At 45.1% G+C, this 18,146-nt stretch overlaps 1 protein-coding gene across 1 annotated transcript in view; it reads right to left on the reverse strand.

The window, feature by feature from the left end:
• The window catches only part of MAMLD1 (mastermind like domain containing 1), a 57,553-nt gene extending 45,372 nt beyond the window's left edge, over positions 1-12,181 (reverse strand). The window contains exon 1 of the mRNA XM_062183451.1: positions 12,086-12,181. Within this exon, the coding sequence (XP_062039435.1) occupies positions 12,086-12,181 (96 nt within the window). The remainder of the gene's footprint in view (positions 1-12,085) is intronic.
• Positions 12,182-18,146: the final 5,965 nt, after the last annotated feature.

The following is an 18,146-nucleotide window of genomic DNA, read 5'->3' on the forward strand; positions in this document are numbered from 1 at the left end:
TCTCGAGGCCAAGTGTCCTTTCTGATCTAAAACTGCCACCAGGGCAGGAGATGGAGAAAGCATAGTATCCTATGGCAAGGCTCAGGGGAACACATGACTCACCACTATTTGAGTTGAAGATGACATTGTGTTTCCTTCCTGCCTGGCTTGCATTTACCTTGGGGCAAGAAACTTCCATAGGCCTTGTCCTTTAGAAGCCTGTTCTGCTGAATCTACCCATCCACCCCCTGACTCTTCCCACTCAGCTCTACATCTGGAACCCTGAAAGGGTGAGCTCATCATCTGTTCCTCATCTATTCTACTAAGCCATTGGGAACCACCTGCGGGAAAAAACATAGCAAGAGATATGTATGCACAAGGGTGGGGCTGGGGGTTCCTAAGAGGCTGCTTCTGCATTTTCATGTACACACAGGAAGTGGCTCCTGGTAGTAAAGCCTTTCCAGAGATGTGGGGCAGGGGAAATTCACAGTGTTCATGTAAATTGCCTAAGGTATAGTAGACTGAAAGAATCCATCTAGATTCTGAAGATACTGGACTTCTCTAGGCCCTGTGATCCAAGTCTTAGTGTTACCAACCACAAGACTTTATAAGGGAGCCGGCGCCAAGGCTCACTTGGCTAATCCTCCGCCTGCGGTGCCGGCATCCCATATGGGCGCCAGGTTCTAGTCCCGGTTGCTCCTCTTCCATTCCAGCTCTCTGTTGTGGCCCGGGAAGGCACTGGAGGATAGCCCAAGTGCTTGGGCGCCTGCACCTGTGTGGGAGACCAGGAGGAAGCACCTGGCTCCTGGATTCAGATTGGCGCAGCACTGGCTGTAGAGGCCATTTGGGGGGAATGAACCAATGGAAGGAAGACCTTTCTCTCTGTCTCTCTCTCTCTCACTGTCTAACTCTGCCTGTCAAAAAAAAAAGACTTTGTAAGATCCCAGCTTCTGTCAGTGAACAATGTACTTTTCTTATTCATTGTTCTTTGATTCTAATAATAATCCTAAGGGGGCAGACAGAGCTTTGCTTAGGATCTATGTTTTTGCACACGAGTAAACTGAGATTCACAGGGGGCCAGTGACTTACTAAAGTCATAGCACTAGTTGGTGGCAGAACAGAGCCTGACACGCAGGGTGAAGCCCAAGTAGCGGAGCTCTAGGCATGTATGTTGGCACCAAGCAAGCTTTCTCCAAGTGAACTCAGGGGTTATCCTGGGACTGCAGGGGGAAAGGCAGTAATTTAAGCTCTGCACACTTAGAGTGAGGACAAAATCCCCCTATTTCTTCTCAGTCATGGGATTTTGATTTGTCTATAGGGACTGTTGTACTTGCCCCAAGGCTTTCCAAATCACACATCAGAGGGTAGTATAAGATTGCAGCAACCTCATCACAGATGTCCCTTGTTGCAGTTTTTACTATGTACATTAAAGTAGCTTGGCTGCTAGGCATTTGCTGATCCTCCTGGGCTAAACTATTTGCCTGCAAAGCACACCCTCAAGTGCCAGCATGAACCGCTATATATCTGACTGAACTACCAGATACTCCTTGTACATTAACAGCTTTGCAGGCAAATGGATAATCTGATCATACAAAGAAACTTCTAGACACTACATTCCAGTAGTAGAACTTAGCAGGTGGGCCTTGAATCCTTATGTCTATCTAAACTTTGTTTCTAATTGGTAGTTGCCTTGGGCAAGTCATTTTTCCTTCTCTTTTCATATTTTCTGGTCCACAAAGTGAACAAATTTCTTTTAAGGATTATAGGGTCTTAGCAATGTAAAGTTAGCATAGTGCTCAGCATGGCATAGATATCAAATAAATGTTATCTCTCTTTCCACTCTTGAAAATGCAAACACATTCTTGGTGGTCCTAAAATAGCCTTTAGCATGGTTTACTCAGCAGCATTTGCCATTCATGGCAGAGCTGCCTTGAGTCCTTGGCTGTGCTCCTGAACAGCTGTGTGCAAGGCTTACTTTTGTAAACCAAATCATAATAAAATACAGCAATAATTTTCCATTGAGAGGAAATCCTCAGTATATCCCTTTATGAAATATAAGATCTCTCACTCAAACTCATCCCTTAAGCATGTTGTATTATTATTATTGTATTATCGATATCACCTTGTATTATAATGAATCTTAATTCAATTTTGGCTACAAAAACATGCTGATGTTCCATAGCCACAACACATATTAGAAATAATGACAAGTTAAAAACATGTATTTACTTCACTCTATGTGGGCAGTGTCTGTGATTACACTATGGAAAGTGCGTGTGTACATGAGAGAGATGGGTGGTGGTGGGGTGGGGTTGGTAGACGTGGCAGTGATGGGGCTAATAGTGATGGTGACATTGATGGAGGTGGTGGTGATGGTGGTAGAGGTGGCTAAAATGATAGGAGAGCTGGAGGTAGTGACAGTGGTGTGGTCAGAGTAGTTAGTTGTGGCAGTGGAAGAGAGGAGGGTGGTGATAGAGGTGGTGGCTGTGACGGTAACAATGGTGGCAAGGGTAATGGTAGTGGTAGTGGTGGCAACAGTGATGGTAGTGGCAATGTAAGTAGAGATGATGACGTGGAGGTGGAGGAGGTGATGGAGGTGATGGTGGTAGTGATGATGGTGGTAGTGCTGGTGATATTGGAAACGGTATAGATGATGAGGGTGGTGGTGATCAGGGGATACAACAGCCCTACAAATATTTCCTTCTTGTTACACCATTCTCTAATAAATTCTACTGACTAGGACAGAGGAAGAAGACTCGCTTTGTATGTGTTATTAGTTAAGACTCAAATCACTCTGTCTCCTTGAAGTCAATCATAATTATCTTTCTTTTTAAAATCTGAGTAATTGAAGCTGAATGACTAGGGAAGAGACAGGATTTTTTTTTGTTAATATGCTGGCAATGAAGTAATTTTATGTCAGATTTAACCACAGGAAAGGGCAAGGCACTTCTAAGTTCCTTCGATGTCATGTGGCTTAAAAAAAAAGTTGAAGATCAGTTTGCTTATGTACACATAGCTGTTTGAAGATATATATTCAGAAAGCAGATGTTGGGTGTTGGTGTTTGGAGACTGGCTTCCTGAAGGTATTTTATATAGGCCAAGTTCATTGTTCTACATCCTAAAGGGTTGACTTGAGGGAGGAAGAGAGACAAGAAAATGTTTAGCTTTCCTGACAGTTTCACACGGGCAGCTGTGATACTAGACAACTTCAGGCCCTGAAGCCTAGCCTAGAAAATGATGCAGCCACACAGAGTAGCTTCAGAGATGAAGGCTTCCCACAGTGCAAGGTAGGGCAGCTGCCTCGGGAGCCCCAAACCACCACTGCCATCAGAATGAGAGGAGTGGTGAATCAGAGAGAAGCAGCTGGAATTCTAGTGGGAGAGACAGGAAGCAAATGACAAGAACAAGATCAGAGTGTGAGATGTATTCCTTAGAAGAGAGAAAGGGGTGATGTGAGCGAGTGCCAGGGTTACTCCTGGGATAAGACGCGTCTGTCAGGGTCTAAATGAAAGAAGGAGCAGGCTGGGGGAAAGGCCAGCGCACAGCACTCCAGGCAGGATGATAGCGAGTGAAAAGGCCCTGCGGAGAAGGCTCTGGTGTGCTCCAGGGACAGACAGGTGGCCAGTGAGCCAGTGAGGTGGCTGTGAGCACAGAGAGGACCTTGCAGGCTGCCAGAAGGGTGCTGGATACTTTCTTGTTTGGGCAGGGGCGAAGCAGAAGAAGGACCGTCTTGACTTGTTTTTAAAAGATCTCTCTGGATGCTGATGGTTGGTGAAATGAGGAGCAAAGGAACGGTCACAAAGACAAGGGCTCTGGACAAGGCTGAGATGCAGAGCGTGGGGGGTTGTGGCCAGCTCTGGCACAGGAAGGGAAGCCGAAGGTGCAGGAAGGCATTGAGGCTCAGTGACTTCAGCTCAGGTGGGTACTGAAGTGGGTGCTTATTTATCAGGGGAAACAATGGCCTCAGAGAATGAACCCGATGCCCAGTGACCTGGAGCAGTGCTGGCTTAATAGCCCTGCGGTTTCTGCTGCACTCTGCCCATCCGTGTGTGGGACAATATGCTAAAGACTAGGCATGGCTGTGTGCTAATACGACTTTGTGTACAAGAACAGCCTGGGGGTTCAGATTGAGCCCGTGGGCTATAGTTTGCCAACCTCCTGGCCTAGAGTGTGAGCATGAGGGCAATGAGTTATTTCCAAATTGCCCTCCTCATACTGCAGGGGGCCATGTAGACCCATGATTCACAGGACAGGTGCAGACAACGTTTTCAGAGCTAAAAAGCTTGGGGAGTTCCATCTTGGTGCCCAGACTTTGCACACTGTGGAATAATTTGCAGTTTTTCTAGAAGATTAGAACCTCTTCTCTCAGGCCCTCAAGAGACTCTGATTATATGTTCTCATCTTCTACACCTTCCACCCCCGCCCCAGGTGTTCTGGTCAACTTTCAGGCTGCCTACCCTGTTAAGCCTAGGCTCTTCTCCCACGCACAACAGAGCTCTCCAAAGGCCAGGGCTGTTTCCTACCCATCTCTGTACTCCAAAGTGCTAGCTTTGTGCCAGAGCTCATCTGGCAACTGCAGACTGGAATCAACCACTGCAGAAAATGGCACTTGGCAAATTTCTCCTGCTCTCTTCCCGTGGCCAGTGTAAAGCCTCTAGACAAGCACTTGTCAACAATTGTTAGGAGTTCACTAATTGGCCCAAGGACTTCGAACACCACCCCCAAACCCCACCCCCATCCCCTGCGAGTTGTGAGTCCCTGGCCTTCTCTTATCTAACAAAGGGGGTGGCCTGCATGATTACTAAGCTAGATGAACAGCAGCCACTGCTTACTGACCATTTCCCATGTGCCTGGCTCTGAGCTGCAGCTATAGGGGCACAACAGCAGCGGATCTCAGGGCCAGGGCAGTGAGTGAGCAAGTGTGTCTATGCCAGCTGCCTGCCTTGGGGAACAACAGCTCTGGATGGGGAATCTGGAAGGTGATCAGCCCACGCAGCACTGGAGGCACACGAAGGCAAGTCTGTGGTAAGATGGTAAGGGCACCAGGGGAGGGAGGTAATAACAACACCAAGCACGCTTGGGCCTTGGGTCCTGGGCCTCCCCTGATCAAGCCTGCTGATGTGGGGCTAAATGCCTGCCTTTCTGACTTTGCATTCTAAGGGCTGGAGATCTCATGAGAACAGAGGAGGAAGACAAGAAGAGAAAGGCAGGAAGAAGCAGGGGTGAGGGGAAGAAAAGGCAAAAGGGGAGGAAGGAGGCTTTTGACATATTATTCTGTACCCACTGCAGAAATCAAAATCTGTAGCCTAAACCTTAGAAAGGCAGAGTTCTTCTCACCCCTCCTCCCCCAGAGGCTGGAATGCAACACCCCAAGGCCAGCTTAGGACACAAATATCTGTCTGTACAAAGAGCCGCATTGAGTTCTCCAGCTGGGGGTTCTCAGTGAAAGCAAGAGGACTCAGCCTGTAGTTTGGGAAGTCACAGGCCCACAGCCCTAGAGCATGGACCCTCTGTTTTACACGCTCCCTACGATGGAGTAGCACCTGAGCCTCTTCTCACTCTCCTGCTGCCTCCATGCTGGGGTCCAACCACGTCCCCAGCTCCCCAGGGAAGTTCCACCTCCAGATACCCATTATCTGGGGTCTTATAGCAAGGCAAGTGGGGGAAGGAATAAAGACACGGCTGCCATGGATCTGTGGCAGTCCTGAAATAGGCAGTGTAAAGTTCTCAGCCACCTGCACAAGCCAGCTGCAAAATGGACTCCTCTCCCTGCATCCTCCTCTTCCAACAGACGGCAATGTGCAGGTCAGCGGTCAGCAGAGCTGGGCTACCCAGGCAGGACCCAGATGCTAAGCCCAGTGGTGTTCTGCAAACTGAGCAGTGCTCAGCCCTGAGGAAAAGATCTGTCTGCAGGCAAGGTCCCTGCCTGGCTTCCTGCCCCAGTTGGGTGTCTGTAACAGGAAAGAGCCCTTACTGCAGGAGAAGGCGGAGGGAGCAGAGGGAGCAAACAGCTGCGTACTCCATAGGGAGGATCCTCAAAATAGAAAGACGCATATGCACTGCAGGCCTTGACCCAGAACGCTCACAGCTCTACCATCAATCCAGCTTGCTTCAGTGCAGTCAGGCTGCTGCCGAGACTGTGGCGTCCTCAGGGGTCCTCTCTATTCTTACCTGAGCCCCAAGGACACACATTTCACAGGGACCCTCTTCAAAAAACCTCTGAGTCATGCCTAAACTCTGATCATCAGAAAGGTGCTCACATAAACCATATACCGAGTGGCTAAGAACACGTCCACATCCATGTCATGCCCAGCATCATGCAACAGACCCTGGCGGGGGTGGAGAGCACAGTTACTCAGCCTACTTCACTGATATGGATAGCGAGGCCCAGAGGCTCAGGCAAAAAACTGGTAATGGTAGGGACAGCTGCCTCTCTGATACACTGGTCCCTGGGACCTCCTGGGTTGTATTTGTATGTGGCAGTGGTGCACATATATGTGGGAGCCTCTCTCTTGGGGTGAGACATGTACCAGCAAACATGCCCAAAGCCTGCGTGAAGCAGAGGATACTGGCAAAGACCCAAATCTCTGGACCTGTGCTTCTAAGAGTGCTGTTTAGACAACTCACTCCAGTTCCTGGCTGGCTGTCGCTGTCTTCCTGCTTTCTGCCAGGCTGGGCAGTGGACAATGCTGAACAGAAGGCTCCAGGAGCCACCAGGATAAAGAAAAGAGACTTCCACTGTTCACCTGTTTGTGGGCTGGCTCTGCCGCTGGAGTGCCAGTGCCAGTGCCAGGAAATCTGGGACTGTTTTGTCTGCTGCTCTGGCCTGAACACCCAGAGCAGTCGCCAGCATTGGGAAGGTCCCTCCCACATCTGGGCTCCTAATCTGGGGATGGGAAACAGAAAAGTGAGAGGGCCTGGGGAGGCAGGGTCCTTGAATTTATAACCATCCAACTAGATGACATTGCAGAAGTCCCTGTCCTTTGTGAGCTTCAGACTCCTCTTGGAGGACATGGAAATATTAATCTCTGTGCTACAGGAGCAAAGGTGCTACAGCACACACATGATGTTGCATGCAAAAATCATTTCACTATTCTCTCTTCTTGGTTCTACCTCAAACTAGAGGGTAACATACACTTATTCCCAGTGGAGGACACCTGGAGATCATTTGCTTCAAGACTGTGGACTACTGGAACCTAGATCTAGCACAGGGCTAGGCACAGGGAAAGGGTCCTGGAAATGTGGCCACAGAAAGAAGGGCCGTTATGAATCGTAGGCAGGCATGCCATGGGATCTCAAGAGGATAAAGATTGCTCAAGGTCTCATGAAGAGCTGGTCACATCCCTGGGATCAAGACTGCTAGTTGCTTAGTCCAGTGGTCTTTTTTGCAAGGAAAAGCATGAGCATCCAAGGCTTCTGGGAACACATCTTGAACCAAATCACACATCACAGGATGAAGTGAACAGAGGGCCTCCTACTGGGTACTTCAAAGATCACCAATCTAAAGAAGAGGGATATGTAGAATGGGGCCAGTATTTTTGGTAGCCACTCAAGTCTCCACATACCCTGTTAAACAGAGGGCTCCTCTCTTCCCCTTCCTCAGCCCCACATGTGTTTAGAAAAGAGGAGTACATGGGCTGAGGGGGCTGGTGTTGGTTGTGCTGTGGGTGGAAGGAACACTGTACCTGGGCCTATCCCAATAGGGACCCTTGAGTAGCTTCTCATCATCTCAATGGCTACCATTCTGCAAGCCATTGGATTCCTCAGACCTTAATATCTTTATCCACAAAGAAGAACGGTAATAATACCCCTTTCCCCTCAATCACAGAGTAGTGGGACATGGGGCATGCCAATTCATTGCAATCACTTGAGTTATCTGTCAACATTAAATGACTGAACACAGAAGATGTTCAAAGATCACAGCACCCCCTTCCTTCTCAGACTGTATATTTAATAGCCTTAACAGCCCCATTTTGTCCTGCTGCATTTTGAATAGAACAGATAGCTGACCAGATCTGGGAGAATCTTTAAAACTTGCCACTCAAGTTGGGTATAGAGATGATATGTAACATGTACACTGAGTCTCAACTCCATGCATGCTGCAGTGCAACCCCAATTTGGAGTGTGAATACCTTTGAGATTGATGCACTTGTAACCAACCTACTGCTCTAGGGGGAAGGGTGGAGATCTTAACTTCAAAGGGTAGGACCAAATGTTCTGCTCCCTGTTAAAACTTCATACACTAACTGCAGATATTGGAAGTCTTATTAACCTTGGAGAGATTACCAGATGTTCAAGAGGTAAAACTCTTTTTTTCCCCAAATCACAAGAGGCATTACATTGTCATGCAACTGAATGAGTCAACAAGTGTGGAAAAGGTAATTTCATTGCTGTGATTTCTCATGATGGCTACTTTTGCATCCTATATAGTCATCATCTTGTGCTTTTCAATGGACTTTAGATTTAAGAGGTGGCAGAGTATGGTGGCAATGACAGTGGGCTCTGAGATACGTTAGGTTCTGAGCTCTGCCCTTTCTTCAGTCAAGTTGCTTAACTTCGCTGAGCCTCAGTTTCCTACTTACAATAATGGCCTCTTTCTCTCAGGGTCATCATGAGCATTAGAGGAGATTATTTCCCCCAAGTGCTTAACATACTGCCTATCACCTAGTCAACACTCAACCAAAGGATATTCTTACTCTTGGTGCAGTTGGACTTTGTTCTTAGGGAAGGCAAAACCCCACAGCTAGTTAGCAGCAGATGCAAGACCCGAGGGTCCTGAGCCCTGGGTGTTAGGCTAAGAACAATTATCACATCAGATATACTTTTTCCTGAAAGGAAACTCTCAATTATTTGAGAGGGCAATTTACAAAGAACTCTCCTCTGGGACTGATAGAATTTTGTATGAAGACTTCGATTGGAGGTGTGTCTTTTTGTTAGATTGTTTCGGGGAAAGGACAAGAGCACCAGTTAAGCTGAATGTCCAAAGCATTATGTTAGGGATACTTTCAGGATGATGGAGAGTGGTAGGAGCAACATGCTTCCAGATGCACATGGTTTCCTGGTGCTAGGGTGCAGGGTGTCACCTCTGGATGTCACGAAGCATCAGAGGGAGAGGAAACAACGGAAACATCTGAGATTCAGCTAAGGCCACACCCTGGAAATGCAAGCCCAGCTCCTGCAAAGGACCTCCTCCTGTTCCTCGCATGCCAGGCCCTGTAATAACTTGTTTGGACAGCATGTTTCTTGGCGAACTCACAGACCATTCCGCTTTTTCTTTTTTTGACAAGCAGAGTGGACAGTGAGAGAGAGAGAGAGAGAGACAGAGAGAAAGGTCTTCCTTTTTCCGTTTGTTCACCCCACAATGGCCACTGCGGCCGGCGCACCGCGCTGATCCGAAGCCCAGAGCCAGGTGCTTCTCATGGTCTTCCACGCGGGTGCAGGGCCCAAGCATTTGGGCCATCCTCCACTGCCTTCCCGGGCCACAGCAGAGAGCTGGACTGGAAGTTGAGCAACCGGGACAGAATCCGGTGCCCCAACCAGGACTAGAACCTGGGGTGCCGGCACCGCAGGTGGAGGATTAGCCAAGTGAGCAGTGGCGCCGGACTATTTTGCTTTTAATCTGTCAATCCCTTGGTTCACAAGCAGGCGACTGAGATGCTCTGTGTGTGTGGTAAAGTTCAGTGTTAGCCACAGGCACATTTCTGAGGCTATAGGGAATGAGGAGCCACTAACACTCAGCTTTTCTCACACTGTTATTCACTGAGTAGGAGTTCTCTCCCCGCTTAAACTCTGATGTCTTAATATTAATGGTTGATGGATTAAGGGTAAAGTCTTGATCAAACTGTGACATCTGTGTAGTGGGTCTAGTGGGGAGTCTAGGACAGTGGGGGCATGCCCTTGGAGAGTGGGCCTTATAAGAGGGTTGAATATTGAAGTTCAGTTCTGCCTAACTTCTCTCTCTGCTTCCTGGTTCTCCATGTGGTCATTCCTGTGCACCTGCCATGACCAACCTCTACCAGACACTGAACTATGAGGCTACCTGATCCTGATCTATAACCTCCAAAGTAGAAGCTGAAATAAACCGTTTCTTTCCCAAGAAGCTGGTATTCCAGTTAAAGTAACAAAAAGCAAACTAATACACACACCAAGAGCCACCTTAATCTTCTGGTGATGTTAGCAGCAGAACCTGTCAGGCATAGTTAAACAAATGGGCTCTTTCAGCATCTTCCTTTTTAGAGAGCACATGTATCTCGCAAGAAGACAAATGGGGTTTCAACTGTGAAGACTCATCTAAAGGAGTTGTTTTCGCAGCCTGAAGATTGTATTTTTGTTATATTCAACTGGGGGCTAATCCTTGGTCTTCTAGGACACCTCAGAGTTCTGGAAATAGGCCACTCAAAGCCCAGGACAGAGAACAAGTTGTGCTGGACAGGGGTCAGAGGGGCTGATTTTGATCAAGTCCAATGTGTGACTCTAAAGAAATGAATGTGAGTTGTTGGCGAGGTTTACGGAGGCTCTGAAGGCATCTGCAAAGGGAAGCCAAGCCCGGAAATGGTGTGCGCATTGACAACCTCTCCAGAGTACAGGCCCGGATGGCTGCTCCCAGGCCCATTCTAAGGACAACCATCCCTTGAACACATTCGCTGAGGTATACACTGCCCAAAACCAAAGCAGTTATCTACTAGTCACACTTTTCAAAAGAGTGTGTGTGGAGTGGGCAGGAGAAGAGGAAGAGGACTCTTGTAACTACAACCCACTTACCCTTTTCTGCTTGTTTTTGGCCCAAATGAATTAAAGAAATGGGAAACAAAGGAGCAATTTGAAGTCATGCCTGAATTGATCACGGACTCTAGTGTATTACCAGGAGTGTTTCTTTATTTGAGTGACTTGTCATTGACAGTAACAAAGAAACCATAAACAAAAGAGAAATCAGGATAGGAGTTAGAGATTCCTTTCTAGAAGATGCATAAAGCAGGGCTGGTCATTTCATTAATAAACTGCTGGCCAAGTAATCATCCATTTCCACCACCTCACCTAACTGCCATCTCTGTGAAACTTGGGATACTAGTAGAGTAAACAAAGTTTTTTAAGTATCTACACATTCTACTGGTTAGCACATCCTCAATCAATTTTTGGTAGTTGTCATTGAGAGAAAAAAGAGAAGCATTATTTCAATTGCCTCCTACACACACACACACACACACACACACCTGGACACATATCATAATCTTAAAACAAACAGAAAGCTGACTTACTGAAAGTAGATTGCCCTGGGAACTGGAGTCAGGCCCTCTGGTTATGTGAAATGTCATTACCTCAGAGCCCAGGGCTCCCAGTTCTATGAACAGGAAGGAAGCAGACCTACGGCTCTATAAGAGCCATTTCCTCTCTGCTCTATTAATTTCAGAGATTAAGCAAGCCACTCCTCTGTGGGCCTAATACCCTGAGATAACAGTCATTGTGTTTGCTGCAACTCCTGATAATCGAGCTAATCTTGGCAGACTGGCAATGTTGCAGGCTTTTATTGTCAAATTCAACCAACCAATGGCTCTCATGGTTCATTCTCTCATCTTTGCCCTTAGAACTACCACTGGAATCCCTAATGCTGAGTTTCAGACACTTGGATGATATCTAGGCTTCCAGGGAGGAGTGTAGAAGTATATCAAATGAATTTTAAAAAGGATGCTAGCGCCAGTGAGTTGAATGGGAATCCCTTTCTCTGCTCCACTCACTGGCTCCTTGTTCTCAGTAATACTAGGAAGTACACTGATTGCATGTCATTTGAGATGGTTTCTATCAAGGCAAAAAGTAGGATCTTCTTGCCTCTCACTTGTCCTCCTCTTCTCATTGAGGGGGTTTAGTGCAGACATCACTCGACTGGGAATACAGATGGAACAGTGGACTGTATTTTCAGTTCATCCACAAACTCACAAAGGGCAGTCAGCTCATATCCTAAATGCTTTCTAGATAATATTTGAGATCTTTGTATTTTAAGTTGCTTCCTTGCTACCAACTTTGCACAGGGAATTTCAATAACACATCTTACATTGAAGTTTAGGATTAGAAGCATTCAACACCCCCCTCCCCCCATAGCCCATTGTCTGACCGATTCCTGGAGCTTTCTGGGCTCCTGATGATTTCCCACCATGGCGAAATGGGGAAGCATGCTCTTGATTACAAGCCGACTTTTCCAGTCATCCATTGTTTGACCTGCAATTTTATTCTTGACTCTCCAAGGCGCTTCCCAAATGACCTAGACACAGGGCTTTGGGAGACAAAAAGCACACTGTCTTTGAGACATGTAGATGAGACCACTGACCCCCTGAATCATAGACTTTAACTCTGAGGACAGGTTTGTGTGGAGTCAGCCACCTCTATTCCCCACCCTACCACCCTCATTGAGCACCACCCCCAGGGATGAGGGGCATTTCAGTGGGGGCAGTGGCTGCGATGAAATAGCAGTCCTGGTCATGGGAGGCAGAAGAAAGTTCACTGGAGAGTGGGCAGAAGACAGCCGATACAATTAATATAATACCAAGCTTATAGGCAAGGAGTGTGAGTCTGAGGTTTGGCTTTGCTTTTTTTTTTATGATATGCCATGGGCCACAGGGAAAGACTCTTCCATTCTCTGAGATCCAGTTTCCTTATATGCACTCACAGTGATGCACATAGGTGATGTTAGGGTCCCTTCAGCTATACCAGAGTAAGACTTATAGCCCATAGAAGGAACAGCTACTAATTCTCGTCCTGTTAGAATCTAGCCAAGTAAGCTGACCAACAGTGAATGGCCTGACAGGTACCAGACATAAGTAATAGATTTTGAAAAGGGCTAATGAAACACTGAGTCAACAGGCTTATGGGAAACTGAGCTGTCTATGATCATAGCTACTCCAATGTATGCTCTCCATGACAGAGGAGTAGACGTGTGCAAATCCAGGTGAAGCTTTCACTTCTTTTTGCTTCTCATGATATAGTAGAATAAGAGTCTCTGCATAGGCTCTTATATGACAGCAGATCTTCTTTTCCTGAATCTCCTTTGGCAGCACAGCATCAGGCTCTAAAAGCTCAATGTCCAAATACCCATCCCTAGAAAGAGAAGTACTTTTCCCTATCTTATCACTGAGCAAACTAAAACCTCTGGACATTATAAATAAAACAAATATAAGAAGATTCTGCACAGCAGGAAGAAGGAAATAGACCATCTAGGTACCATTGGACATGAGGAATGATATAGAAGTGAGTTCCCTGAGTTTCCTTTTGGCCTCACATATGGTAGACTTGGAGCTGAAGAAGTCAGCAACCCAAAATGTCAATAAGCACAAACAAAAAGACCCAAACAAAAGATTGTTCTTATAGCCAAAGAACCAGGAAAAGGGTTCCCTGGTAAAATAGAAAACTTAGACAATAACTGCTCTAATCCAACTAAACACCACAGAACAAATTAAATTTCCATTTCGTCCAATCAGTAAAGGCCAAGCATGGAGCCACGACTCCACAACCATCTGTCAGTTATGGGTCACTGTTCCTCATTCCCACAAAAATAGTATCAGTAGATACATAATAGGAAGCTGGAACTCACCTCTGCCCAGAAGGGAGGAGGAAGGCGCCCTACCTCCTTGATATCAATGACCTCGAAATGGAAACCTAGAGTTCTATACTCACTTGACAGAAATAAGATGGCACCCTATTTCCTGCAAGGGCAATGTCAGAGGAAATCAGCTAAAACAGAAGATTAAAATAAGATCTAGTCCTACAAAGTAATACCCCAAATGTCTAGGCTTCTATAGAAAAGCACTGATCATACCAAGAACCAAATGGATCTCAAACTGAAAGAAAAATATTGTTCAAAAATGCCAATACCAAGATGATACAGATGTTATAACTATCTGATAAGTATTTTTTTAAAAATTAATCCTTAAAATTTCTCAACCAAAAATTACAACCACATTGAAACAAATAAAAAATGGAAAAAGAGTCATCAAAGAAATAGAAATTCTCAGCAAAGAAACACAAAATACAAAGAAGAACCTAATAGAAATTTTGGAACTGAAAAGTAAAATAACTGAAATAGACTTTCTGGATGGGATCAATAGGAAAATGGAAGAGACAGAGGAAGTAATTAATATACAAAAGCAGAAATTAACAATCTGACAATAGAGTGAAGTTAGACTGGAAACAATGGACAGAGACACAGAAATCTGTTGTGGGATTATAAAGGAAATATAGAACATTCATGTCACTGGAATTCTAATATGAGAGGAGAGGGAGAGAATGGGACTAAAAGAGTAAGCAAGAAATAATAGCCTAGATCCCACTCCCCAAATTTGGTAAAAAATAAAAAATAAAAACAGACTTGGAAATGCAAAAACCTGAGTGAATTCCAAACAGTATAAATGCAAAAAATCCACTGCAACAACCATCATAATCAAAATTCTGAAACACGAATACAAAATCTAGAAAGCAGTGATAGAGAAATGATGCCTTAGCTATAGGGGAAAAGCAATTTTGATGACCATGGGTTTATCGAAAATTGTGGGGACCAGAAGGAAGTTGTATAATAACTTGAAACAATAATCTCAAGTGCTGAAAAAAGCAAATTGTCAACCCAGAACCCTATGCTCAGTAAAAAAAAGAAGCCTACTATATGGAAGAGGACTCAAGACATTCTCAGATGAAATGAAACTAAGAGAATTGGTCAATAACAGACCTCTACTGAAACAATGGCTGGGGCAGGTATATTTGGCTTTGTGGTTAAGATGCCCTTGGGACACCCCCACCTCCGCCAGAGTGCCTGGGTTTGAGTACTGCATCTATTCCAGATTCCAGCTTCCTGCTAATGTTCACCCTGAGAAGTAGCAGGTAATAGCTTAAGTAGTTGGGTCCCCAACACCCATGTGGGAGCCTTGCATTGAGTCCCAGGCTTCCAATTGGCCTAACCCTGGCTATTGCTGGCATTTGAGGAGTAAACCAATGGTTAAGAGATTTCGCCCACCACCCTCTCTAAATAAATAAATAAATAAAAATTTAAAAGACTCCTGACTAAAGGGAATTCTCTGGACAGAAAGGAAACATTAAAATAAGGCATCTGGGATATCAGCAAGGAAGAAAGATAAATGGAAAGAGAAAAAAATGGGTAAATATAATAGACTTCTTTTCCTCTGCAGTGTTCCAAATTATGGTTGAAGCTTGAAGCATCAGTTATGACATTATTGGACGTGCCTCTAAATTTATGTGGAAGAAATGTTGAACACAATTACATCATAAGCAGGGGATAAAGGGTGGAAACAGAGGTTAGACTTCCACACTTCACTCATGCTAGTAAAATATTGACACTATTAGACACAGACACACATACGCACACACACACACACAACCTAGAACAACTACTGAAATGCTATTCAAAAAGCTGCACTCAAAAACACCATAATATTAATCAAGTTGAATTGTAAAAATTCTTCAGAGAAATAGGAAGTTAGGATAAATAAAATAAGAAACAAAAGCAGAGAACAAAAATGAATTTTCGGAAATAAGCACTTATTAGTAAGTATATTAAATGAAAATATTATAAATATACCAATTGAAAGAGATAAGCAAAGTTAATGTAAGAAAATGACCCAACAACCTGTCATCTGCAAAAGGCTCACCTTAAATATAATGGTTTCAGAAAGGTAAAAGTAAAATAATGGCAAAAGTTGTATCATGATCATGAACATTAATTTTACAAAGTAGCAAGGGTGGCTCTAGTAATATCAGATAAAGCAGGGCTAGCACTGTGGTGCAGTGGGCTAATTCTCCTCCTGTGGCACCGGCATCCCATATAGGTGCTAGTTCTAGTCCCAACTGCTCCTCTTCCCATCCAGCTCTCTGCTATGGCCTGGGAAAGGAGTGGAGGATGGCCCAAGTCTGTGGGCCCCTGCAGCTGAGTGGGAGACCTGGAAGAAGCTCCTGGCTCCTGGCTTTGGATCAGCTCAGCTGCAGCCATTGTAACCATTTGAAGAGTGAACCAGCGGACAGAAGACCTTTCTCTCTATCTTTCCCTCTCGCTGTCTGTAATTCTACTTCTCAAATAAATAAAAAAAATCTTTTTAAAAATATATTAGAGAGCGACTGGCGGCAAGATGGCGGAATAGGCAGGAAGCACACTTAGTCCGGGGGGAGAGAAAGTTTAATATAAGTGGAGATACTGTAGTGTCAAGGAAGAGTAGGGGATGAAACAGCAGAGGAAACTCTTCCGGAACTAGTGATTCACAGTGGACCTGCGTGGAGATCGTGGGAGCCCAAGTTCGGGACACCAGCGGCAGACTCAACGCACCAGCGCTGGAACGCGAGGTGAGCCGAACCTCCATAGCCCGAGATACCAGCAGGCAAGCGGAAAGAGGAGGCTAGAGGGAACGAGGCTTGAAACTCCGTGGGGAAAAGTTCACCAGGCTAACTAGAAGAGAGAGAAAAAAAAATAAAAAAAGTGACTGATACGGACACAAGTTTCTGTCTCTCCGCTCACCTCTCACAGGCGAGCAAGACAGAGCAGGCGCCATTTTGGACATACGTCATAAGCAGGGCGACCTCAGGTCTGCACCAGCCCTGAGCCTAGCAGAAACACCTGACTCTGTGGGGAGGGGTGAAATAACAGGAGATTAGCATCTAACTTGGCAACCCAGTGGGAGACTGCAGGAGAATTGGAGCCCACACTGAGGGCAGCAGAGATTCCCTGTGTGGACCTTGGGAAAGAGCTTCCGATCTCTGGCTCCTGTGGGTATATCATTTGCCTGCTAACTACCTCCAATTACGTTCAGCTGTGCGGAATTACTTCCCTTTTAAATCAAAAAAAGAAAGAGAGATTTACCACACCTAACCTGGGAGTGTCATCCTTGACACACCCTCAACCCTGAGGAACCAAACACAGCTCTCAGTCCACACCCATCTCAAGCCTCTAAGGCTCCATTGAAAGCAGACAGTCCACTTAATATAGAGCCATAGTGTAACAAGAAAAAACACCACAGTGAAGAAACCAAATATCTCCAACATGCCAAACAACAAACGCAAAAACCAAGCTAACAAGAACAAGGAAGAAACTATGACGCCCCCAAATGAAAAAGACACCCCAATTCAAGATTATGAAGATGATGAGATCGAAGAAATGCAAGAAGCGGATCTCAAAAAATTGATAAGAACATTAAGAAGTTCTCAAAAACAAATTCTTGAACTACAGAAATCCTTCATGGACAAGATAGAAAATCTCTCTCGTGAAAGTGAAATATTAAGGAGGAATCAAAATGAAATGAAACAACTAGTGGAACAAGAAACTCTGATAGTGACTAGAAATCATAATGAAATGAAGAGTTCAATAGATCAAATGACAAACACATTAGAGAGCCTTAAAAACAGAATGGGCGAAGCAGAAGAGAGAATATCAGACTTAGAAGACAGAGAACAGGAAAGGAAACAGGCAAACCAAAGAAAAGAAGAAGAAATTAGAAATCTAAAAAATATTGTCAGGAATTTACAGGATACTATTAAAAACCCAACATTCGGGTTCTAGGAGTTCCTGAAGGCATGGAGAGGGAGAAAGGATTAGAAGGCATTTTCAGTGAGATACTAGCAGAAAATTTCCCAGGTTTGGAGAAGGACAGAGGCATCTTAGTACAGGAAGCTTATAGAACCCCTAATAAACATGACCAAAAGAGATCCTCACCACGACATGTTGTAATCAAACTCACCACAGTGAAACATAAAGAAAAGATCCTAAAAGGTGCAAGAGAGAAACGTCGGATCACTCTTAGAGGATCTCCAATTAGACTCACAGCAGACTTCTCATCAGAAACCCTACAAGCTAGAAGGGAATGGCGAGACATAGCCCAGGTACTAAGAGAGAAAAACTGCCAGCCCAGAATATTATATCCTGCAAAGCTCTCATTTGTGAATGAAGGTGAAATTAAGACTTTTCATAGCAAACAGAAACTGAAAGAATTTGTTGCCACTCATCCTGCCCTGCAAAAGATGCTTAAAGATGTCTTACACACAGAAACACAGAAACATGGTCACCAATATGAAAGAAGGTAAAGGAAGGAAACCTCACAGCAAAAGATCACAGGAAGCTCAATTTCTCTTTGACATAGAATTAAACTCTGATGCTCTGTTAAAGCAATGTGTTAAAGTAATCTATTATG

This window comes from Lepus europaeus, chromosome X (assembly GCF_033115175.1).
Source record: "Lepus europaeus isolate LE1 chromosome X, mLepTim1.pri, whole genome shotgun sequence".
Taxonomy (NCBI): Eukaryota; Metazoa; Chordata; class Mammalia; order Lagomorpha; family Leporidae; genus Lepus; species Lepus europaeus.